The 26,238-nt window shown below is 46.4% G+C and overlaps 1 protein-coding gene across 4 annotated transcripts in view; it reads left to right on the forward strand.

Annotated features, from left to right (window-relative positions):
• Positions 1 to 26,238, forward strand: part of LOC138510246 (zinc-regulated GTPase metalloprotein activator 1A-like) — a 1,057,423-nt gene that overhangs the window by 991,024 nt on the left and 40,161 nt on the right. For all 4 annotated transcript variants that reach the window (XM_069625760.1, XM_069625761.1, XM_069625762.1 and 1 more), the window contains one exon: positions 4,235 to 4,300. In XM_069625760.1, coding sequence (XP_069481861.1) covers positions 4,235 to 4,300 — 66 coding nt within the window. The remainder of the gene's footprint in view (positions 1 to 4,234; positions 4,301 to 26,238) is intronic.

The raw sequence follows: 26,238 nt of genomic DNA on the forward strand, positions 1-26,238 counted from the left end.
AGGAGTTTGATACCATCAAGACTCTTGACCAAATTTCTAGGCCACCTAACAGACGCAGCTATGGCAATAGACGCTCCTTTCGTGGCCAACGCCAGCAGCAAAGCCAACAACAATTTTACTCTGCTACCAACTGGCCCGCTAACCAGAACACCCAGTTCAGTCAAAGAGGCCAACGGCGTGGCAAAGGAAGAGGGCGCGGCTCCAGTCCAAAAGGCCCCATGCCCAATACCAACAAATGACCCAAAGATTCGGGTCCCCTCCCATGCATCACCGGTCGGGGGCCGGCTAACATCGTTCCTTTCAGCATGGGAGGGAATAACGTCAGACCGCTGGGTATTATCCACCATAGCCCACGGATACTGCATCGAATTCAACGGTTCCCCGAAATACAGACCCCCACGGAACCGACGCATGACACCGGAACACCTCACCATTCTTCTTCAAGAAGTAGAAGAGCTACTGAAAAAAGAAGCTATAGAGGCTGTTCCCCTATCTCAGGTAACAGAAGGTATTTATTCAGTGTACTTCCTTGTACCCAAAAAGGACTTAACCATGCGCCCTGTATTAGATCTGCGCCCAGCGAAACTTTGTCAAACCCCAAAAGTTTCGTATGGTGACCCTGCAGGAAGTAATCCCACTGTTATCACAGGGGGATTACATGACAACACTAGACATGAAAGATGCATACTTTCATATTTTAATGTTGCCAGCGCACAGAAAATACCTCAGGTTCAAGATAGAGAACAAACACTATCAGTTCAGAGTACTACCCTTCGGGATAGCATCTGCACCAAGGGTATTTACGAAGGTACTGGCAGTGGCAGCGGCCCACCTGCGCAGATTATCCATCCCAATTTACCCGTACCTCGACGACTGGCTCATAACAGGGGATTCTTACGAAACATGCTTCTCCAATACCCAAAGTACCGTAGACCTTTTGTCCCAACTGGGCTTCTCCATCAACGAAAAGAGGTCCAGCTTAGACCCCAGCCAAATCAAACAATTCCTAGGGGCTCTAATTCGAACAAAGGACGGCCTCGTCTTCCCCTCCAACGAGAGGGTCCAAAACATGCTGTTTCAGATCCCCCAATATGTGGCAGGTCGAGAGGTGACGGTACGCAAAGCAATGCGCTTGCTAGGGATGATGGCGTCATGTATTTATTTGGTACCTCACGCGCGCCTGCGCATGCGCCCAATGCAAGAGTGGCTCTACAGCCAGTGGTGTCAGGCCAGCGGACAATGGGACGATCTGGTGGTGGTCTCGCAGGCCTTGGTTCTCTCGCTACGGTGGTGGACAAAGGAAAACCTGTTATTAGGGAAAACCTTTGCCACACCCGCAGTGGAAGCCACTCTAACCACAGACGCATCCCTTACAGGATGGGGGGCTCACCTATCCCATCAGACTGCTCACGGAGTGTGGACTCCGAGCTTAGCATCCAAGCATATAAACCTGCTGGAACTATTAGCAGTGTTCAAAGCACTGAAAGCCTTTCAGGAACACTTACAAGGAAAGACAGTGATGGTCCTCACATACAGCACCACAGCCATGCACTATCTCAACAAACAAGGGGGCACTCACTCTCCAGGACTGTCCAAGCTGTCCCAGAATATATGGAAGTGGGCTCTCAAACACAACATGTTCCTACTATCACAACATGTACCAGGGGAACTCAATCTGCTAGCAGACAAACTCAGCAGAGACTTCCCCCTACCCAAAGAGTACGAATGGCAATTACACGAAGACATCGTCTTAGACGTCTTCACGCAATGGGGTTTCCCGGAAATAGACCTGTTCGCAACCCTGGAGAACTCACAATGCCAAAGTTACGCCTCCAGGTACCCCCAGAACCAGTCCAAGGGGAACGGTCTGTTGATTCAATGGTCAGGGAAATTTGTTTACGCCTTTCCCCCGACTCCCCTCCTCAACAAAGTGGTGCACAAGATGCACCAGGAGCAGGTTACCATGATACTAGTAGCCCCAATGTGGGCCCGGCAGCCATGGTTCGCTCACTTGATGGAGATGTCCCTATCTCCCCCAATGAAACTTCCCTGCCCGTACAACATGCTGTCACAAGACAAGGGCAGGACACTGCATCCATGCCCTCAGACCATGAACTTAGCAGCCTGGCTCCTGAGATCATAGAATTTGGACATTTACATCTCCCTCAGAGATGTATGGACATCCTCAGGGAAGCCAGAAAACCTAATACTCGCCACTGCTATTCTAGCAAGTGGAAAAGATTTGTCATCTGGTGTAGAAGTAAGAACATCAACCCGGTGGACTGCTCTGCCACTAACATTATTCTGTACTTGACCCATTTACTGGATTCAGGTCTAGTGTTTAATTCCATTAAAGTCCACCTAGCGGCACTTTCTGCATACACCACTTCCCAACTTAAAGTGTCGTGGTGGAAGATACCAGTTATCAAGGCCTTTATGGAAGGGGTAAAGAGAATACACCCCCCGATCGCTAACCCAGCTCCCGGATGGGACTTAAACGTGGTACTTTCTAGACTCATGGGCACTCCTTTCGAACCCATGCACAAGGCAACTCTTAAATACCTCACTCTTAAGACTGCTTTCCTAATAGCTATCACCTCCATTAGGAGAGTAAGTGAACTACAGGCTCTTTCTGTACTAGACCCCTTCGTATCAGTTCACAAGGATAAGGTGGTTCTCCGCACACACCCAAGGTTTGCACCAAAATTCATCTCCAAATTTCATGTAAACCAATCTATAGAACTACCAACGTTCTTTCAAAACCCTTCCAGCTTGTGAGAAAAAAGTCTGCATACACTAGATGTACGCAGAGCTGTCATGTTCTACATGGAAAGAACCAGATCACTGAGAAAGACTAATCAGTTCTTTGTCTCGGTGGCAGCAGGAAGAGAAGGAGATGCTGTCTCTAAGTCCACTATATCTAGATGGATTGTACAATGCATCACTCTCTGTTACACTCTTGCTAAGAGAGAACTACCCTTCAAGCCAAGAGCACATTCCACTCGAGGCACTGGGGCTTCCATAGCATTCATTGCAAATGTTCCCCTTGAGTCCATCTGCAAAGCGGCTACCTGGAGTTCTGTGCACACCTTTACAAAACACTACTGTCTAGATGCACACTCTAGATCTGACTCCCAGGTGGGGCAGGCAGTATTAAGACATCTTTTCTCTACTGTTCCTTCTCATAACCCACCGCCAACTCCGGGTACTGCTCGCTAGTCTATGCACAGCATGTGATTCTAAGCAGATTAACAAACATCAGAAGACAATGCATTACTTACCGTAAAAGCATTTCTGATGGTTGTATCTGCTTAGATTCACATGCGCCCGCCCTTCCTCCTCGCTCGGATGGAAGGAACATAGACATCCTCTACTATATTTCTCTCTTTTCTGTACTCACTCACGTCTAGAAGGCTCCCTCAGGGCAGAAAAATACAAACAGAGGGACCTCGACGCGCGAGGGATTGTGGGTACAACGCACGTCACTATAGGGATAGTGTTACAGACACGCCTTGTCGACGTCCCCTTTTCGACTACGAAAAACAAAATGCAATACTCCGCAGTGACCACTGGATGTCGGACCTATGCACAGCATGTGAATCTAAGCAGATACAACCATCAGAAATGCTTTTACGGTAAGTAATGCATTGTCGTATTGACCAGTCAAAATGTTGAGAACAAAATGCAAATGTAAATTAATGGGCATCAAATATGCTTGTTTTAATTAGTATTTACAGATAATAGTTTGAAGGTTGAAATGTAGCGCTCAGTCTGTTAGCTAAAACAGCATTGTATGTGGTTAGCACAGTGGTAAAATTGCATAGAGTATAGAGTATGGGGTAAGGGTAACCCCTGTTATATAGACTAGGCATTGATGTGTTTAAAGAGTAGGTATAAAGGAGGATGGGTTAAAATAAGTATGTCTAAATATGAGCCTACTATTTTAGATATAGGAGGTTTACATTTCAGTTGCATTCTAGATCAGCATTTACACTGTACATTGTTATTGTATGTTTTCTAAAAGTATACTTCTACATAGAACCACATTGCACATACTTGAGCTCACCCACGTTTTTATCAAGTATATGGTCCTCTTTCTACAAGACATTCAATAGCTGAGCTGAAGGTTACCTCAATGGTGTTGTTCTTCTCTTGTTTGTATATAAGCACTGAATCAGAGAAAATGTGTTCACGCTTCATTCATTAACATCACAGCATCCTGTTTTCTTATCAGACTCTTCTTTGGGAAAAGAATGTGAAAGATCGGACGGGCAATGTAATGGAGGTTATTCGACTCAAGGTAGGATCCTCCTTTGAATTCATACTTGGTGGTTCAAATTTCATACAGATAGTTACATTTTTGCCATTGCCATTTAATTTGCAGGTGGCTAGGAAATGTTTTGCTTTTTTGTGACTGTCAAGGCATCATGAAGCAAGACACAGACAACAGACTTAAAGTTCAAACAAAAGATATTTATTAACTTAAATGTAAGAATGGTTGAAGGCCTAACTTGCTCTATACTTAGGTGGGATTTCCCTACCTGAACAAAGTCCAAGTCAAAGAGTTCAACTTAAAGGTCAGTCTGTGTCCAACACCTATTCCTGCCCTCACAACTAAAGTTAACCAATGTGTAATGATATTACTAACAAAATAAACAGTGCTTAACTCAAAGTCTGAGCTTCTTCCAGCTTTCAGCTTTCTTTCAGCTTCCCTTCCCCAAATGCAAGAAGGTTCCATAAAAAGTCTCAAGATTACCTTTCTCACGTTCAAAACAACACAGTTCCAAATAATTGTTTGGGTTCCCTTCCCCAAGTTCCAAGTAACACAGTTCACAAAATAAAGCGGTCTTGAGGCTTCGCCCTCTAGACAACACATACAGTTCCTCAAGTCTCAGGGTGCCCTTCCCCAAGACTTCAACTCCACCAAGTTGATTCCATTCTTTTCAAAAGTGCAACAAAACTCGAGGTCAACTTGATCCTCCTTCTGGTTTGCTTTACCAGTTCATTCTCAATGTTTCTCCTTGGTTTATTTCACAGCTCATTCAGGGCTCACTGGTCTAGGCGCAGTTGTCAGACCACACAGTCCACCCATCACAGGTCGCGCAACCAGGATCCATAGGTTCTGGGTCACACAGGTTCTACAGCTCCTGCCCCTGTATACCAAGTCACTTTAACTTAATTCCACTTTGTTGGCCTCTTGACTTTATGTGCAAGTTGACACTTCTTTGGCTTCGCCTAGTCAAACTCTGTATTCTGCCACCTTATTTTACACACCTCTTGCCAGCCTGTGGCCTTTCAGGATTGCATTCACTCCGTTTTTAAGTGAACTAAATGATTAATATATCTAACTTAAGGGTTTCATTAAGTTTGGTATTCAATATATTTCTGTTATGGTTAATTTCACCTTTTCATTCAGTTCGGAGTTAAAAATGCATTAATTAGGTTTAATTTGAAGTTTCCATTCAGTTGGGTAATTACGATGCATTTGTTATGCTCAATAGTACGTTTTCTTGCAGTTCAGTATTTATAATGCATTCGTTATATGTAGGTTCAGGTTTCTGCTCAGTTCGGTATTCAATAGGCATATATTATAGTTGTTTCAAAGACTCTGACAAATTCCGGTCTGATCGGAGCGCCCTGGTGCCCAAGTGTTCTCTCTGACACTCACCAGCTGATTGCAGCTCCCTCTGACGGCCCCTCATAGCTTCTCTCTGTCCACGAGGCTGGCAGGCTTTGTTGTGCGAACCCTGCCCGCCTGCTGGGAAGTCTTCTCTGCATGCCGGCAACCTCCTGTTGCGAGTCCTTCTCGCCTGCCAGGCAGTCTTCCCTGCACAACGGCAATCGGAGGCCCTCTATTCGGACGCGGATGGCATCCCCTCTCTCTCTCCTGCTTCACCCGTAGCAATTGCTGCTTGCGCACTGAGTTGGAGGCTTCCACACCTGTGCCACAAAATGACCCCTTCATCCTGGGCCACACATGTTGCTGGGGTCTCTGCCGGTGACCTAAATCCTGCTCTGGTCCTACCACAGCTGCCCGCATGCATGAAGGGGTCCTCTGCTGGTCTCCCCCATGCAGCCTCCCTATTGTGTCCCTTACTGGTTTTCTGACCCTCATTGTATACATCTGCAACCAGTTAACAGGTTGCAGTTGTGTGTCTTTACTTAGGTTTACCTGGCCATGATTAAAGGGACATGCCTGACTCTCTGTAGACTTCCTCTTCATCCCAGTACCAGAGTGGTAAAAGGAAGGTATAGTATTTACTACTCTGTTTCCTCTTCCTCGTCCCAGTACTTTTAACTATCAAATGAGGGGAACAGTCTTGCAGTAGCCCATGAAGGTAGGGGGAGAGTTAGGTTTGTCATTATTAGGCAAAGGGGGGATACCGGGTCTCGCCTGTGTGTGCCTTTCTTTTCCTCACTCTCTTTCTGCATCTCTCAGGTTTATCATTCTTATTGACACTATCTTGACCAAAAGAAATGGCATAACAACATCCAACAAAATCTTCTGGGACTATAGGATCATTAGGGAATGGAAAGGGGAAGTACTGCATCTCCCTCAGGGCTGTCCTCTTCCCCACTCCCCAAGGACCCTCCACCCTGGTGATCCTGCCTCGCTTCTCCACCCCCAACATCGGGATCCAAGAGCAATAGCCTTTCCCTGGCCTCCTGAGAAGGGGATCCTATGGCAGTAGATGTGAAGATGCCCTCAGGATTCTCGCATTACCCTCAGCCTTGCTACTCGCTCAAACCTTGTACTATGTGCTGTGCTGTTCTGTTCTGTTCCTTCCCCCTTCCTAAGTACTCATGCAATATTTGAGCTACAAGGCAGTATACTGGAACATTCTTTGTTCATAAAATAAATATAGAAGAAAAGGCAGATCAACATACACAAGTTCCTTTTGGCTCTTCCTCCGTGTACATCGACCACTTACCCCCACCAGTCTTTTTCCTCCACTGCTCCTTGATGGAAATTCTTTGCATAGGTCATCATTTCCTTTCATTTTTGTTGATTTTGTCACTGCATTGGAATTCTGCCTTCCGGGTTACTACTTTGACCCTTTTCATGCATTTAGCGATCATCATGTCAGACCAGCTATGCCTCTGTCTTCACTGTTGGGGGCAGGAACCCCTGGCATGACTGCATGATGATTCTTACCTAGAGGCAAGGGTATTCAATCCTGGCGACCCATCACTGCATTTGAGAGTATCTGGATCTCTTTGCAATCTGATGGGGTAAATGTGGTAACTGATTTCTGAAAGAAGTCAATCTCTTTTACTACATGATTAATTTAAACACAGGGTCCTATCTGATGATCTTGTTGGTATTTCCATATATCCACTTGTTCAGTCCCGTGTAGGCTTGGCTACATTGATCAGTTAGAAGAGCCATGCTTCATCTGCCTTCTCTTAATCGGGCAACAATGTACAATGCGTTAGTCCTATTGGAAATAAAGTGTATCAGAACTACATTTATGACAACTACACAGAAATGTTCTTTTGCTTGGCTGCAACCAGAAAATCTACCTGAACCTAACCAAATTTCTTCTGGATTTCATTCTTCAACGTCATTTGGATTTTCAGGCAACATCAATATGGGCAAACGGACATGTCTGTTTCTTGTTCGCTCTGCTCCAGGGATGTGGATGTAGCTGCTAGAAAGATTACTGCATATTTCCTACCTATCTACAGAGGCCTAGAAAAGTTCATCAAATTCTCTTTGCTAGCTGCCATTATGAGAGCAGAACTAAACTCTCGGTCACCCTGTACGAAATCCCAAACGTTTTATTATGTGCTTTCAAATGAAAGGAAGGGGAATACAAATGGTGGGGTTGAAACCGCAAAGCCTCTTTGACAAGATCTGTTTCTTCAAAGGCAAATTGAATGTTTGCATCCCCTCGTCCATGTAGGATTCTATATCTAGTACGGGATTGGTCCATCTCCCTGAATATGACCCGAGGGTATTCAAGCATAGGGTTGCATTCCTCGCCTCATCCCCCTGCCCCCCTAATCCCCAGCTTCAGGGTAAAGGTTGGAGGAATACCTAAAGGACTGATGCAAATCAAAACAAAGGCTTCTATACAAGCAATGTAAACTATGGCAGAATAAAGCATATGCAGTGTCCAGTTGAGTTTGGTGGACCTATCGTCCAGAGTCCAACTCTAGTCTAAATTACAGCAAACTCCTGAGATCCACTGTGGTGAATTGTGAGAACTCCCCATCCAAATATTTGAGAGGGGTAAGCTGCGTCTGTGTTGGTCCGGACGCTTCCTGATTTCCTGTAACGCTCACCTGACACCCACGGAGACGCTGACCAGGTCTGGACTGCTGCGGCCTCTTCTAAGGTGATGCGCAGAACTCGGAAGACCGACTGGACAGGACCCCCAAATCTCGCTTGTCTGACTCGCAGGAGAATCCTTCTGCAGATGGAGAAAGGGGATTAACTACCTGCGGAGTAGCGCGTCGGCCTCCCACTTCCCTCTTTCACTCTCCTCAGACCACCTCCGAAATTCCCCGTTAGCTCTCACCTTAAGGTTTGAAAGGACGAGCTCTCCATCCTGCTTCTGGTGCAGGGGTGCGATTATATCCAGTTACTTCACTGGTGTTCGGATTGGTGAGGATCCAAGCTTACTTGACTTTCCTGGCAAGGTGCCGTAAGTATACTGTTGTAAAAGTTCAAGAGTTGGCCTCCTTTTCTATTTGCCTTTATATTCAGTAGTCCGTCTCTTATCCCTTTTATCACAGGTGCTGAGTGAAGATTTCGCGTAGAGGAAACAATTCGCCGAAGGTAAACTCAGGTGAGTTTATGATGGGTGGTTCCTTTAATGTCCTTATATTCACCCACTAATGCGTGTGTCTTTTTTCCCCCATATGGGCCGGGGTACGGTACTGCCGAAGAAGCGGCGCCGACCCGAGATGAGGAAAGATTCTCCCAACAATAATCAGGTAAGTCTTATGGCGAAAATCTGGCATTCCTTAATATGTTCCTTTTGCTCACCTTTTGTTCTTCTCTTCCCCCTTAGGCGCAGGTATGCGGCGGATGGTGCAGATGGTCGCTAAGGAGCACGGAGATGCCTCGTGAACAGGTGAGTGGAACGCGGCGCTGCAGCGAGCAACGCGATGCGTCTTTAAAATAAATGTCTTCCCTTAGGATCGCCGGCGTGATGACTCCGGACTCCGGGTAGAAGCAGATAATGTTCTTCTGTTCACCTTTTCCCTTCTCTTCTTTCTTTTCAGGTGTTCCAGGATGGAGGCGGGCGTGGCTGGAGTCAGGATGCAGGAGCAGACATGGTGAGCGTCCAGCTGCTAGGTGCAGAACAACGCGAAGCGTGAGCTGCTGTCTGGGCGTGGCTTAAATAGCCCCCAAAGTAGTTCCAGGTACGTATTCTTCCCCGGCCACGCCCGAATGGCAAAATAGTCCCACAGGTAAAATAGTCCCTTTCAGGCCTCAAAGAGGTCTGGATCTGGCAGCACGGTCTGCATCAGGTAAGTTCACATAAACACTCCCTTTATGAGCCTGGCGCCCATGGCGCCAGGACTGAGGTCCAAAATGAGCCTGGCGCCAAAGGCGCCAGGACAGTGTCCAAAGGGCCCCTACTAGGGGTTGATGGCCTTTTCCCCGGGAACATGATGTCCGCTTCCGGGGACGCTGGTCCTGGACTGGTTCTCCGGGAGCAGGCATCATGACAGCACTCCCCCCCCAAGGCCCCTCCCAAGATTGTTCTCTCCGGGGGTTTCGGTTTGTTTGGGAAATTCCGGTGGAATTTTTTTATTAACCGAGGTGCATGTACATGGTCACTAGGTTCCCAAGACCTTTCCTGAGGCCTGTATCCTTTCCAATCTATTAGATAGAAAAGTTTTGACTTTGACACCTTGGAATCTAAAATGTTCTTCACCTCGAATTCAGGTTCTCCATTTATTTGGATAGGTTCTGGTGGCTTGATTAATCGGGTTCCAGGTTGTACTGGTTTCAAAAGTGATACATGAAAAACAGGGTGAATCCGCATATTAGCTGGTAGGTCGAGTTTGACGGCCACCGGGTTGATTATGGCCGTAATTGAGTAAGGACCCAAATATTTTGGGTTAAAAGTTTGAGGTCCTTTGAGCGATAAGTGTCTGGTAGCCAGCCATACTTGGTCTCCTATTTGGTATAGAGGTGCCTCACTTCGATGGATATCAGCATTCTTCTTGTATTTTCTCTTGGCTTGCTGTAAATGTGTAGTTGCTTCTTTGAAAGCTTGAGTTATTGTAGAATGCAGATGGTCTACTGCGGGCATTTCGAGGCTTTGAGGCGAGTCAAGATCCGAGGTTCGAGGGTGATGCCCATATAAGGTATAAAAAGGACTTTGCCCAGTTCCAGAATGTACCAAATTATTGTATGCATATTCGGCAATCCAAAGAATATCCTTCTAATTACTTTCAGATTGATGCAACATACACCGTAAATATTGTTCAAGGGTCTGGTTAGTCCTCTCTGTTTGACCATCGGTCTGAGGGTGGTGGCTGGTTGATAATCTTACGTCGATTTGTGCCAGCTGACAACACTTTCTCCAAAAATGGGAAATGAATTGGCTTCCCCGGTCAGAGACTAGTATGGACGGGAATCCATGTAAACGAACGATATTTTCAATGAATTCCTTGGCTAGGACAGAAGCTGAAGGTAAACCTTTTAATGGAATGAAGTGGGCCATTTTGGAAAATAAATCCACAATAACAAGAATAGTGTTATATCCATAACTAGGAGGCAGGTCCGTAATAAAATCCAGTGACAAGGTGTGCCAAGGTGCCGGTGGAATGTCTAAGGGTTGAAGAAGGCCGGCTGGTCTTTTTTTTTTACCTTTATTTTGGGCACAAACACCACAGGACATCACAAAGGATTTAATGTCCTTTCGCCAAGAGGGCCAACAGAACTGTCGTTTAACCTTTTCTTCCGTCTTCGCAATACCTGGGTGCCCCTCTATTAGAGTATCATGATAACAAGAAATAACCAGTTCTTGTAATTCTTTGTGTGGTAGAAATAAGCGCCCTTGGAAGTAAGGTAGACCATCATTGACAGTAAAGTAAGACCCCTTTTGAATCCAATCCTGCAAGGCTGTAGGGTCCAGGAGTTGTTTAACTCTAGCTTGAATGTCTTCCAGTGTTTGTAAAGAGGTCATGCCCAGAATTCTTTGTTCGGGAATTATCGGTACAGGTTCTGAGTTTGTATCTGTTTCTCCCATTCCTATCCGGGATAGAGCGTCCGCTTTGCCATTCTTGCTGCCAGGACGGTAGGTAATTACAAAATCGAATTCAGCAAAAAACAAAGCCCATCGGAGCTGACGTGATGATTGAGCTTTGGCAGTTTTCAAATATTGTAAGTTCCGGTGGTCAGTGATCACCATGATGGTATGTCTAGCGCCAAGAAGATAATGCCTCCAAGCCTTAAAAGCAGACTTAATGGCTAATAACTCTTTGTCGGTGATTGCATAATTGACCTCAGGTGCCGAGAACTTTCTGGACCAAAATGCTACGGGGTGCAGTTGGTTAGTTTCGGGATCTCTTTGAGACAGGACAGCTCCCATGGCTAAGCTGGATGCGTCGGTTTCGACTATGTATGGGAGATCTGGACGCGGGTGTTTGAATACAGGTGCGGAGGTAAATTTAGCTTTTAATTCCTGAAAGGCCTCTTCGGCTTCCTCAGACCATTCGAAGCGTTTATTTTTCCTCAAGAGTGCAGTGATGGGTTGTACAATACGTGAAAATTCCGGGATAAATCTGCGATAGAAATTGGCAAAGCCAAGCATGCTTTGAACGCCTTTCACAGAGCTAGGCGATGGCCATTTGAGGATGGTATCCACTTTTCGCGAGTCCATTCGGACTCCTTTAGGTGTCAGGATGAAACCAAGAAACTCGACTTCTGTGGTATGGAAAACACACTTTTCAAGTTTTGCAAACAGTTTGTGTTGGCGCAATTTCTCAAGAACTGCCCTGACGTGCTTTTTGTGATCAGATTCCGAAGAGGAGTACACAAGAATGTCATCGATATATACGACAACACAAACATCGATGAGTTCCCGAAGGACATCGTTCATGAAGTTTTGGAAGGCAGCAGGTGCGTTGCACAATCCGAAAGGCATCACCTGGTACTCGAATAGTCCATATTTGGTGCGCAAGGCAGTTTTCCATTCGTCGCCTTCCTTTACTCGCACCAGATGGTAAGCCCCCCGGAGATCTAACTTGGTGTATATGCAGGCATCCTTCACCTGGTCAAGAAGTTCAGGGATCAGAGGCAAAGGGTAACGGTTTTTAACAGTTATCTGGTTCAATGCGCGGTAGTCGATACAAGTTCTGAGGTCGCCTTCTTTTTTTGGCACGAAGAACAAAGCCGAGGATGCAGGAGACTTTGACGGGCGAATGAAACCATTGGCTAGGTACTGATCTAAATATTGTCGCAAATGAAGATTCTCGGGTTCAGTAAGAGCATAAATCCTGCTACAAGGGGGTTGTGCACCGGGCATCAGATCGATTCGGCAATCGTACGACCTGTGAGGGGGTAACGTGTTGGCCTGTTCCTTTTGGAAGACGTCTTGAAATTCTTGGTAATCCGGCGGTATTTGCAAAGTGGCAGGGGTTACTGTAGCCAGGCCTATATTTGGATTTCCTGGATAACAGGTTTGTGCACAATCCGGAAAGGCTATCCTCTTCGCTCGCCAGTCAATTCGAGGATTATGTGTTTTTAACCAAGGAATTCCTAGAATTACCTGAAACTGTGGAGCCTTGATTAGGTCAAACACAGCAGCCTCCCGATGCCCGTCCTGACCCACTAGTGTCACCTCTGCAGTGGAATGTGTTACCGGCCTAGAGGCGATTTCGGTTCCATCTACTGTGGTGATGACCTCTTTACTGGTTTTAGGACGAAGAGGGAGGTTGATCCTGGAAGCCAATTCACGATCCACATAGTTTCCTATAGCCCCACTATCGATGTATGCCTTTATTGCATGCAACCGCCCAGGCTGTTCCGGATCTACGAGGACCATTGGCATGATGAAGTGCGAGGTCTGAGAGTTAGTTTTCAGGCTCGGCAAGCGGACCCCTACGCTTGTCGGGCATGGTCGTTTCCCGAATCAGGTTCCATATGGTTCTTATCCGCGGCTCCTACCGCCTTCTTGGGCAGTTTTACTGGGCAATCTCGTAAAAAGTGTCCAGAAGCCCCACAATAAAGACATAATCGCATCTGCCGTCTTCTTTCACGTTCTTTTTGAGTTAAAGGTCCTTTAACCCCTCCAATTTGCATAGGTTCTGAAACATCGGCACCCTTGGGGTTAACGTGAGTCTTGACCAACACCTGTGTCTCAAACTTGGACCGATCTGCCTTTCTGTTTTGAAGCCTGTGATCTAATCGGACCACTAAGTCTATATATTCCATGCAGTCTTGGGGCGGATTTACAACTTGGGCCAGGACATCCTTAAGTTCTCCACGTAGACCTCGATGAAATAACGTGATTCTTTTATCCTCTGGCCACCCAGTCTCCACAACCAACCTATTGAAGGTTGCGATATAGGCTAAGAGATCCTGGTTACCCTGTCGTAGGGACAGAAGTTCGTTGTCCAGGGCCTGTCCCTGAGAGTGCTGAGCAAATAATCTTTCCATGCGTGTCTGAAAGCCTTGAAAATCCCGGAGTATTGGCTCATCTTGAGTAACCAGTGGAACTGACCAATCGGCAGCACTGCCGCTGAGATATGATAATACAAAAGCTACCTTGGTTTGGTCGTTAGGAAAGGCCCCAGGTCTGCAGAGGAAGTGCAATCGGCATTGATTCATGAATACGGCAAATCTTTTAGGTCCCCGGCAAAACGTTCAGTTGCGGCCAACGGCATATTTCCAGGTAGATACATTTGCACTGGGTTACTTGAAACCACTGGGGCGGGAATACCCCCTGAACCTGGTAGGGGAGTTTGTCCAGCCTGACCTTGCAATAGCTGCCTGGCAAGGTCATCAGTTCGTTCCTTAGATACAATTAGTTCTCTCCTGAGAGCGTTAGTCTCCTGATGAGCGGAATGCACTTCGGCCCGTAATTATCCCCCAATAGGTGGGCCAACTGATCAGTCTCGGAAGTCTCCATAGCGCCTGGGTGGGAAATTGTAGGAAGGCTTCGCATTCTGTAACACTCACCTGACTCCCACGGAGACGCTGACCAGGTCTGGACTGTTGCGGCCTCTTCTAAGGTGATGCGCAGAACTCGGAAGACCGACTGGACAGGACCCCCAAATATCGCTTGTCTGACTCGCAGGAGAATCCTTCTGCAGATGGAGAAAGGGGATTAACTACCTGCGGAGTAGCGCGTCGGCCTCCCACTTCCCTCTTTCACTCTCCTCAGACCACCTCCGGAATTCCCCGTTGACTCTCAACTTAAGGTTTGAAAGGACGAGCTCTCCATCCTGCTTCTGGTGCAGGGGTGCGATTATATCCAGTTACTTCACTGGTGTTCGGATTGGTGAGGATCCAAGCTTACTTGACTTTCCTGGCAAGGTGCCGTAAGTATACTGTTGTAAAAGTTCAAGAGTTGGCCTCCTTTTCTATTTGCCTTTATATTCAGTAGTCTGTCTCTTATCCCTTTTATCACAGGTGCTGAGTGAAGATTTTGCATAGTGGAAACAATTTGCCAAAGGTAAACTCAGGTGAGTTTATGATGGGTGGTTCCTTTAATGTCCTTATATTCACCCACTAATGCGTGTGTCTTTTTTCCCCATAGGGGCCGGGGTACGGTACTGCCGAAGAAGCGGCGCCGACCCGAGATGAGGAAAGATTCTCCCAACAATAATCAGGTAAGTCTTATGGCGAAAATCTGGCTTTCCTCAATATGTTCCTTTTGCTCACCTTTTGTTCTTCTCTTCCCCCTTAGGCGCAGGTATGCGGCGGATGGTGCAGATGGTCGCTAAGGAGCACGGAGATGCCTCGTGAACAGGTGAGTGGAACGCGGCGCTGCAGCGAGCAACGCGATGCGTCTTTAAAATAAATGTCTTCCCTTAGGATCGCCGGCGTGATGACTCCGGACTCCGGGTAGAAGCAGGTAATGTTCTTCTGTTCACCTTTTCCCTTCTCTTCTTTCTTTTCAGGTGTTCCAGGATGGAGGCGGGCGTAGCTGGAGTCAGGATGCAGGAGTAGACACGGTGAACGTCCAGCTGCTAGGTGCTGAACAACGCGAAGCGTGAGCTGCTGTCTGGGCGTGGCTTAAATAGCCCCCAAAGTAGTTCCAGGTACGTATTCTTCCCCGGCCACGCCTGAGTGGCAAAATAGTCCCACAGGTAAAATAGTCCCTTTCAGGCCTCAAAGACGTCTGGGTCTGGCAGCACGGTCTGCATCAGGTAAGTTCACATAAACACTCCCTTTATGAGCCTGGCGCCAAAGGCGCCAGGACAGTGTCCAAAGGGCCCCTACTAGGGGTTGCTGGCCTTTTCCCCGGGAAAATGATGTCTGCTTCCGGGGACGCTGGTCCTGGACTGGTTCTCCGGGAGCAGGCATCATGACATTTCCCTCTGAAAGGGGCGATGGACAGAATTTTGCGGAATTGTACTCCCGAGCAAGGGGAAGAAAGGAATCCATTAGAAGAACACATTAGTTACCGCTCTGTAATCTTCTTTCTGATGGATGCTCATCCAATGGATTCCACCCCACTTTCTTATCTTTCCCCTCTGGCAGATAGCTTGTACACAATTTCTGTTTGGCTGTCTCCCAATGGCTAAGTGCTAGGGAAAAGGGTGGAACTGTCATGGTGCAGGCACCCAAAACCCTGAAACTGGTGGGGCCATCCCGGACTTTGGCCCCCTTGGGGCCTTATCAGGTCCTAGCCATGCTCACCTGGACTCCGTCCTGGCGCCAGGCTCATGGAGGTGTTAATTACATGGTCCATTAACTTGGCTCTGAGAGGCTGAGCCATTCGGATCAGGGTGTGGCCTGGACCTACTTTACCTGAGAGAAGGGATACGGAGAAGAGGACTATTTTCTTGGAACTACTTGCAAGGCTATTTAAACCGCACCCAACAATCTGAACACGCTTCGTGTTATTCTGCATTCCTGCAGCGTAACGCTCACTGTGTCAGATAAGTTCTTGCTTCCTTCTGCCATGCCTGTCCAAAGTCTTCCGTCCATCGGCACCTGCGAACAGAGAATAACAGGAGTTATTTAAGCATCGAAGGCCTTACCTGCAGTGCATCCAGATCTCATCTCCTGCTTTCCCACGGACCGCCGCATCTGCAGAACAGAACGAAAAGCAGCCTCTCGGGTAGCTACTCACCTGATCGGCCCGCTACACGGATCTTCTATTCTTCTTCCTGGACTTGCGCCGTACCTGCTGAACGGAAAAAGGCAAACAGGTTAGTCGCATGTAGCAAAGGAAGGCTACAGAGGCGAACATTTGCGCGCCCAGCACAGCGCAATACTTACCGGCAGGAATCCTGAGCATCATTGTCAGGAGGGTCATCCATCATCCGAAGGTCGCTTAACGCCGCACCTGTAAGACAATAACAGACATTAGTTATCTTGAACAGAAAGACTTAAAGGCAGTCATTCCAAGCAGTTATTGGAATAGAGACTTACCTGCTTACTCCCGGGCCTTCTACTTCAGCAACTTCCTTCGGATCAGTGACATAACTCGATCCAGGAAAGACTGTGAACCGTGCCCCTGCCAGAGTGTGCAGGACGGAGAGCTCGGCCATTAAAAAACAGAGGTGAGCCAGAAGAAGTGAAGCATAGACCGTAAGGAGGTGAAACCACTGACCAGCTCCCTTCGGTAGCTAATATCTTGTTTCGACTTGCAGGCTAACATCTCCTGAAGCAAGGACTAAGGGGAGATGCAAGCTAGCATCACCAGCCAAGCAGAGCAGCATCAGGACAGACAACACCCTACGCACACGAGCACGCCCTGCAGAGACCAGGTGAGCGTGACAGGAACTGAGGTCACGGGTGTGGCGACTCTTATGTTATCCATTATTAATACCGTGCCCATCATCACCGTAGTGGTCTTACCGAGAATGGCCTTCTCCACAAGGTGGTATATTGTGACCCTGCCAGCGTGTCGCCAGACCTTAGTCTGTGGAATGGACTGGGAGGTTTCAGTAGGAAGTGATAGGAAAGAGAATCTAGACAATAGAATAAACAAAAATAGAGAGGAAAAACAATTGGGATCAGTGAGAGGGGATATGGTTGTCAATGTAGGGATGTGTGATTCTCAAATGTGATGAGCTATTTGTTGATGTTAATGTTAAAGGTATTTCTACAGCGCACCGTCACCAACGGAGTTGGTCTGCAGGCGCTCAGGCGAATCTGTAAACAAAAGGTGGGGTGCGTAGGAAAGTGAGAGGTGGTGTACTGTTGACAGCTTCAGTTCGGTTTTCACTGTGCGCTGAGCTTGGGTGTGCATATAGGATTGAAGCGGGTCTTCGCATGCTGTTGTTGCGATCTATGTGTTGTTTGTTGTTGCGGTGTGGTGAAGTCTGTGCGGTTTGCTGTGAGAAGGGTGGTTGTGTGGGGTTTTGTGTGAATTAAGTATGCTGAAATTTGAGGTTTTCGTTAGTGAGTAGCATGTCTCATAATCCCTGCAGTTTACTTTATGTATCAGGTTGTCATACTGGGTTGGTATATTCTTTCTCGTTTTACTGATAGGTGGGTGTTCTTGGTATGATTGATGTGGTTTGTTTTTTAATTGATAAGTGGATATGTTACAGATCTGTATATCCTTATTTTATAAGGGATGATGATTTAGGGAGTCAGGGTAGGTTCTTTTCTCGGCCTAGTTCCTCTGTGTATGTCCATATGGACATTATTTCTGGTTATGGGGTGAAGAGCCATGATTAGAGGAGTTTCCAGAATTGTAGGTGATCTCTTGTGTTCCGTATGTTCTTTGGTAGTTAGTTCCAGGTTTTTGTGGCGAGGTGAGAAAAAGAGGATCCTCCGAGTATTCTCTTGTTGTATGATTTGGGTTCCAAACGTATATCGCTGCTAGATCTCAGTGGCCTTGCAGTGTGATGTACGTTTAGTTTTCTTCTGAGGAACTCTGCACCTTGGTCGTGGATTGCTCTGTGGGTTATGCACATTGATTTGCACTTGATCGGCTGTTTCATGGGTAGCCAGTGTAGCGTTTTCAGCGCTGGAGTGATGTGTTCTCTTTAAGGTAGTTTAAGGAGCAGTCTGGCCGCTGCATTTTGTATGCGTTGGAGTTCATTTAGGAGTCGTTCAGACAATCATAGATATAGGCTGTTGGCGTAGTCTAGTCTGGACATGATGAGGGCGATGACGGCAGTTGTTTTGTTGGTGAATGAAAGGACTGGTAGGATCCTTTTAACCGATCGCAGGAGAAAGAAAGATTTCTTGATTAGGGCATTTTCTTGTGGCTCTAGAGTACGTTTGTTGTCCAACAGAACTCCTAGGTTTTTTACAGTCGATGATGGTGCTGGGGTTTCACCAAGACGATCTGACCCAAAGTAAGGTGTTGTCGGGGATTCCGAATTCTTCCAGTCTCATGGTGAGGATGTTGTGGTTAACTGTGTCGAATGCTGCAGAGAGGTCTAGAAGTATCAGAGCGGTGCTGTTGTTTGAGTCTGCGGTCGCCTTTAGATCATCTCAGATTGAAAAAAGTGCTGTTTCTGTTCCTCATCAGTCTGAAGCATACTTGTGCCTGGTTTAATAGGTGATGTTCTATGAAATCTTGGGTTGTTCTATATATGTGCGTTTCCATGAGTTTAGCTGTGTAGGGGATATTGGAGATAGGTCGGTAGTTGGAGAGGTCCTCTACGTTTCCTGTTATATCCTTGAGGGGTGGTTTGATGTATGCTGATTTGAAGGCTTGAGGCACTCTTCCTGCTGAGATTGATTGGTTGAGGACATTCCTGTAGTATTCCATTGGTGTTCCTTGTGCGAGGATTGATTTGTAGATGTCAGGGGGGCAGGGATCCCCAGGGGAGCCAGATTTGTTGCTTTGATTTATGAGTTTGATGAAGGCCTCCTCTGATATGTGCGGGAAGTTTCAGAGTTTGTTCTGGTGTTCATTGCATCGGTCAGTGTCTTCAGTGTAGTGGTTGCCTGGTCTGTTTAGTATGGTCTGTTGGATGCTCATGATTTTATTTTGAAGTTGTCTGCGAGATCACTGCATAATTTCTTCGATGGTATTGGGGTGTTGTTGCAGCCAGTGGGTTTTTTATTTCATTATGATTTTAAACAGTTCTTTTTGGGTGTTTGGTGCTTTGAGGATTCTGCCGTCGTAGTATTTCCTTTTTGCTTTTTGTATGATCGGGTATGTTGTTGAAGTTTGAATTTATCTCCGCAGTCTTTATTGATCCTCCATTCTAGTTCTAGTTTTTGTTTATTCCTTTTCATGGCACCTAGTAGTGGGGTGAACCATTTTGCCGTTGCTCTTTTGCGGGTTGGATTGAAAGGTTTTTCTTTTGGGTACTCGTCGATTGTTGTGGTGATCCATTTGTGAAGTATGTCTATTTTAGTGTCTAGGTGAGCTTCGCCCATAGTCGTTTGTGGTTTGGTGATCTCCAGTTGTTCCGTTAAATTGGAGTTTTTTATGGTTCTCCAGTTTCTTTTCATGATGATTGGTAGTTTTTCTTGTTTCCTGGTTATTGGGGAGGGCATTGTGATTACGAAGGGGATGATGAGGTGGTCGCGCCATAGGATCTGAATCGGTGGTGCTGTGGTAATTTCTGTTGGCGAAGATTGCGTCTAGTGTAAATCCTGCCGAGTGGGTTGCTCCTTTGACCAGCTGATGTAGTTCCATTGTTGTTAGTTGGCCGGTAAGAGATTTTTGTGAGGTTGTGGTTTCTTCATCGAACCAGATGTTGAAGTCTCCGAGGATAATCAGTTGGTTACGCCCGATAGCTAGGTTGGTGATTGCTTCTATGAAATTTTCTATGAATGCCGCATCATACATTGGTGGTCTGTATATCAGTATGAATTTCAGGTTTGTTCTGGGATTTGTTGATAGACTTATGATTAGGGATTCACATTTGTTGATGTTTAATGGGTCTTCCGCTTTAATTTCCAGGTGTTCCTTGTGGATGATTGCTAGTCCACCACCTCTTTTGGTTTTACTGTTTACTTGGATGCACTTCAAGCTATCGGGCAGGCAGTTATCGAGTGTGATCTTGTAGTTGTCATCTAGCCATGTTTCGGTTACGAAAAGGATGTCAATGTCTCTGTCACTTAGGAGGTAGTGGATTTCTGTGAGCGTGTTTGGACATTGATCTTGCGTTGATTAGATTGCAGTGGATCTTTTTGGTGTCATTTGATTTATTTTCTGTTCCCGGTTTTGGTTTGTGGGTGTTCAGTTGGGGTGCTTTTATGTTGCCTCCGAGCGGTAGAGGTTCTGTGAAGGCGGCTTTGTCGTTAAATCGGTCTGTGAGATTGATAGTTGGTTCACTGACTTCTATTGTTTCTTCATCTCTTGTCATTTGGTGTGGCTATCGATAGTGCCCATCTGTTCATATGATGTAGGGAGTAAGGGTTTTGGTGTCATCCCGTTCTCTTCTCTGGTCCCCTCTTCTTTTGTTCCGTTGTTCTGGTGTGTTTTTTATCCATCTGGAAATGTTGGCGTCGTTGGAGTATCTAGGTTCTTTGGTTGGTGCGAGGTACGGTGTAAGGTACAAGGATTTTTCTCTTACGATGTTTGTTCTGTCAATAGTATAGTTTTCGGGGTGTGTTTTGTATTGAAGGCATCTTCTGCTGGGGCCGGTTGAGCTTATGTATCCGTGTTATTTGTACCGTCTTCCTTTTCTCTTTGTCTGCGTCCAATTCTGTGCCGGGTCATTTTGGTCTTGAGTGGGAGGAGTTGATCTGGGTGTTAGATTTATAGGCCCAGTTTCCAATTGTGGTGCCTCGTGCCAGGCTACTGTTGATTTTAATCCTCAATTGTTCCGTCTGCTAGTTTCCGAGGGTGTGTCTTTGTTCGGTCAGTTGTTTCTAGTCCTCTTAAGTTGTTGTGTCTGGAGGTTTTCGAGGGTGTGTCTTTGTTGAGTCAGTTGGGAATGGTGTTCCTCTTGCAACGGGAGGGCTGTACTGGGGGTATTGTACGTTAGAGGGTGTGCATATGGATTGGTCTAAGGGTGCAGGTAAGTGGAGGAGATTATAGTACTAGTTACTGGTTTAGGTGCTTGCTGGATGACCTGGGTGTCAGGTTCCTAGGATCCAGTAGTGGCAGCTACTGATACCTAGATGACTGAGGGGCAAGAGGTGGAGAGTTCATAATTTTACAGGTGGTTTACAATGAGATATTATTCTCGGGTGTGGGGTATCAGAAGTCCGAAGCGATATAGGTTTCGGCTGGAACCAAAGATGATTGAACAGTTTGATTTGTGATCCTTGGACAGCAGCAGCTAGGTTTGTTTCTGCAAGGCAGGCAGTGATCAAGTTCTTGGGTTTGGGGTATCAGAAGTCCAAAGTGATGTAGGTTTTGGCAGGAACTAAAGATGATTAAACAGTTTGATTTCTGATCCTTGGATATCAGTTGGTAGGTTCGGTTCCGCAAGGCAGGCAGTGATCAAGGTTGGGACATTAATCTATCGGCAGAGGTTTTTGGCTTCGCAGATGGCAGGGGGGGGAATCAAGTATCAGGTTGGGGACGCCTGGGTGAGAGGAGAGATTTAGGGTGAAGGAGGTTGGTGGTAATTTTAAGGCCAAATTTGACGCCTAGATATCGGGAGGAAAGTTCAAGGCTCTAAGTGGCCGGCAGCAATTAACACCTGATTATCACCTTGATAAGTTGTTAGTAAGTATGAGTGGAGGACTGAGGGGAGTACAGCTTGGATTAGAGCAGAGATTTATTGTGATGAAAACATTTAGAACTGACGAAGGATGGTACTAGATATAGTTAGATGGCGAGTGGTTGCATGATGGACTTGAGAGGTGCTCAACCGGGCCCTAGTGTGCAGGCTTATCTACTGGCCCCAACTTCATGTCTGGCACAGGGGCACATATTAGTGCCGACGCAGAGCCACGCTGTAACTCCAGGTGCTAAAAACATTTCCGAGGACAGCTATAGTTTAGAGGAGGCATCCATGGGAGCAGCATCCATCAGAAAAAAACATTACTGAGAGGTAAGTAATTTGTCCTTCCCACCACTGGAAATCCCATTGCCATGCTTGATGTTACATCAATCCCCATACATCATCAACCTCCTTGGAGCTAACTACCCCTAAACTCCACCTTAATCCCAACAATGCCAGTGAGTTATTAGATATCTGGTTGATCTCCCTAGACTCAGTGGTCCATCTTAAATCTTACCTAAAGGGCAATGTGGTCAATGGCAATCACCTGTTTTTCATCACAGCTGGCCATTATGACATTCCCTACTAACTGATTTGCTAATATTGGTGTATCCCAACCTGAAACAAAATAAAGCTAAATACAAGACTATCTCACATTTCTCTACGGGTGTCTGATTTAATATTCTATTGTCCAGACTCCTTATTTGTACCCGTTTATGGAGAATTGAGCTGATGGAGGAAAATTCACTATAGAACTCACTCAACTTTTGTATGTGAAAATGTAAAGGAAACATATCCAATAGAGAATCGTGTAATTTTTAATTAACATATCCTTTAAATAGTGAGTATTTTTTGAAAGAATAAGCAATACAAAATTACAATGTTACATCTCAGTGGAATGTCGAAAACTAATGAAGCAAAACAAACCATCACAAATCAAATTCGATATCAAAAACTGTGGAACATAAAACATAACACACATACATGCCTAATTGCTCACATTGGTCAAAGTGCTTTTCGGTGTACCAAATGTCACCAAGTATGCATTTCCTGCTAAAAAAAATAACATGGAGTCCTGAAATTACAACAATAAACAGGACTGTTCCAATATATGAAATGTCCATTACTAGTTCGAGGATTTTCAAAGTTGTCCTCTTTTATCCCGAGGCTGTATTAAGCCTATGTCTGGGTCTTTTGGTAAAAGATATATTTGCCTACATGGTGTTGGATGGCAAACCAAACTCTTCCCGTTTCGGCGGTCACTAAAATCGATGGGGCCGCCTTCATCAGGGCGTCAATTTGGAGACCCTGTGTGAGAATACATGAATAACGATAAGAGTGGATCCTCTCAATCAGTGCCTGTAATTACTAAGCATTGATCAGATAAATGATTCCCTACTAACTGAACCAGATTGGCAATGCTAGAAAAAAGTGAATTGATAGAACTCCCCTTCCAAATATGTGAGAGGGGTAAGCTGTTTCTGTGTTGGTCCGGATTCTACCCGATTTCCCTCTGAAAGGGTCAATGGACGGAGTCCTGCAGGATTGTACTCTGAGCAAGGCATGATATTTCCCCACTAGTACTATTCAAGAACCATGCAGGTCCTTCCCAAACAGTGTGGGGGATGGAACGCGTAATGCCAAGAAGTGCTCCACATCCATTCTCAAACCCGCATAGTCTGCACATTCCGATACGTTCTTGACCTTACTTACTGAGAAGTGCAAAGAAACAGTGACTGTGAACTGCATATTCATGCCTCAACACCTCAGCAGTCTGTTCTCCGTACCTGGGAAATTGTGGGATGCCATGGTATCCAAGAGGATGCCGATTTTGTGCTGCTATAAAGCTGTGGAACCACCAGGTGAGACGAATACTGTAATTAACCAATGCAGAGAGACTCCATATTACAAATGTAAAGGCAAGTTTCTATTTATGCATTTAGGAGAACACTAGACGGAAAGCCCAATCCAAACTCACAACACAAAACCCTAGCAGCCCCAGCCCAATTACAAGTGCCCAGCAAACACACAAATCCTTTAGGTACTGTAATAGAGCCTGGGTAAGCCCAGCAGAAGCAGCAGTATCCCCGGTCAAGGAGGATGTGTTCCTTGTTGCTTCCTGCCAAGAGAACGAGACTACCTCTTGGTACATATTTGTAACTTTGCTGGCCTCCTTACTTGTCATCTGATCCCAAAACAAGGGTGTGCAATCTGCCAGACAGACCTGAATCTGAAATTGTCATGTCTGGCATTTTACTTGCCATGTGTGCATGCAGAGTGAATTCTTTCCTTGCTGTCTGTTTGGGTCAGCTACATTAGGAATGCCAGAGGGAATGTAGAATGTGGTAGGCTTCTTGATATGACTGTTGGTGGACTTGGAGATGGGACTCAGTACTAGAAGGATGCCTATCTCTCTCCACGGAACTACTGTAGCATGGGTAGACTCTTCTGCAGCAGCCCTTATGCGTTTCAGCTCCTCAACTCCCTTCCTGCTACATCTATTCATGAATTCTTTAATCCTCGTCAGAAAATTGTGGTATCTGGGAAACCCAGGTAAGCCAGCCAGCAAGCAGGAACCACACATGAGTCAGCCAGGTTCAAACAGGAAACCAAACAGGCCCAAACCAAGTCCCCCAACAGTCATCTCAAGAATCCCACAACACACCACATTCTACATTCCCTCTGGCATTCCTAAGGTAGCTGGCCCACACAGACCGCAAGGAAAGCATTCACTCTGCATGTACACATGGCAAGTAAACGTGCCAGACACTACACACCTCCCTTCCAAAAGGACAGAAGAACAACCCTAACACACAGCACAACCAAACACTCAAGACTAACGCTACAACCAGCCATACAACACAGTTTACTTACAGACAAATAAACTATTCATCCTCCTGTCCTGGGCTGCCACCTCAGACCTGCCATGCCTGAGCACAACTTGCTCCGAACCGAGTAATAACCTGTCTGCACTGAAGCAGTACACGTACCCACACACAAGCAATACTCAAGGAAAACAAACCTCCTTTTGCCAGAACTTGCCACATTCCAGCCTCAGATCTGCCACATCTGAGAAAAACCTAATTCCACAAACCAGAGTTACTAACGCACAAACCGTAACCTGTCCTGTCCCTGCCATCAAATACATCCTGAGAATGCAACACAACCAAACGCGCACAAACCAACCACGCACAAACATGTCCATCAAACAAGGATGAATATTTCCATCATGGAGCCACACATTTGTATGTGGTATCTCGGGGTGGAACATGACATCGAGCAATGCAGCTCCTGCCAGCATATAAACCCGAAGGTGCTCAGGGAACGATTGGCTAAGTTAGCGCTCAGCTGGCCCCCTTTGAAGCGTCCTGTTTATTTGGCCATCAAATCCTCGGGCCCCAATACCAAATGTCCTATGCCTGAGAAGGACAGGCATCACAAAAAAACTGTCTCACTCGCAGAGTCAGTCCAACCATTCATCCTACTCGTCCTCCCACAAGAAAAAGAGAAGCATAGAAGCAGGCAATGCTCCGATGTGTGCGGTAAGTCATACCCGAGTTAGGGTGTCCTGAGAGAGGAGTGGGAGGCATTCAAAACACAAATATTCCAATTGTTGGAGAATGCCATGGTGGGTATGACTCGCTGCAGGCAGTTCAGGCACCGGTTGCCCCTGGGGTTCCGGCGCCAAGGTAGCCTCATCAGGTCTCTCACCCTTGAGCTTGACCTCGGCGTCAGCATCGAGAGGCCCGGTCCGGGTGGTTCAGTAGACAATGGATCAGAGTTTCCTACCAGAGTCGAGGTCAGGGTTCGTTAAGTCCATGAGAACCATTTTTGATGCAGACGGAGACCCAGTCCCCTTTGGAATTGAGACGATGGGAATGAGTAGGAGACAGAGGTGTTGACTTCTTTACAGATCCGGCTGATCTCCGAGCCTTGTCCAAGGGGCTGCACGAGACAAGCGGGCTTGACTCCTCACCTGACCTTGATATGCAGTAGGTGGCTCCCCACACACATCTCAATGCTCAATATAGGAAGAAAGTCGAGAGGGTGGTACTGGCTCTAGGCCTTGGTACCCCCACCAAGCCACGTCAGTCCTATTTTTAACTGATATCCTCAACAAAGCTCCTCAATCTTTACCCTTCAACGCAGCCATCTAAGATTCCATTGGGGCTTTTTTAGCAGTGGCCATGTTCGATGTCAGCAGTTGATGCTGAGCTGACAAAAAAGTACAAGCCAGCCCGGGGTGACTTGCCCTTCTTTGCAGCCTACCATGCCACTGAGTGTCTAGTGGTCTAGGCCGCCACACTGAATTCACAGCCTGCATTGTCCACCTCGAACCTACCAACGGACAGGGAGTCCAAGAAAACCGACTCTGTGGCTAAGACATTTTTTGCATTGAGAGTCTGCCACTGAAAGCAATTATTGCTAGTTCTGCCTTTGTCAAGTACTTGCGCGTACTTTAGAGGACCATCTCACAGCAAGAGAGTTGAGAGACGGATT

The sequence above is a fragment of the Ambystoma mexicanum genome, chromosome 6p, assembly GCF_040938575.1.
Source record: "Ambystoma mexicanum isolate Mex_15411 chromosome 6p, UKY_AmexF1_1, whole genome shotgun sequence".
Classification (NCBI taxonomy): Eukaryota; Metazoa; Chordata; class Amphibia; order Caudata; family Ambystomatidae; genus Ambystoma; species Ambystoma mexicanum.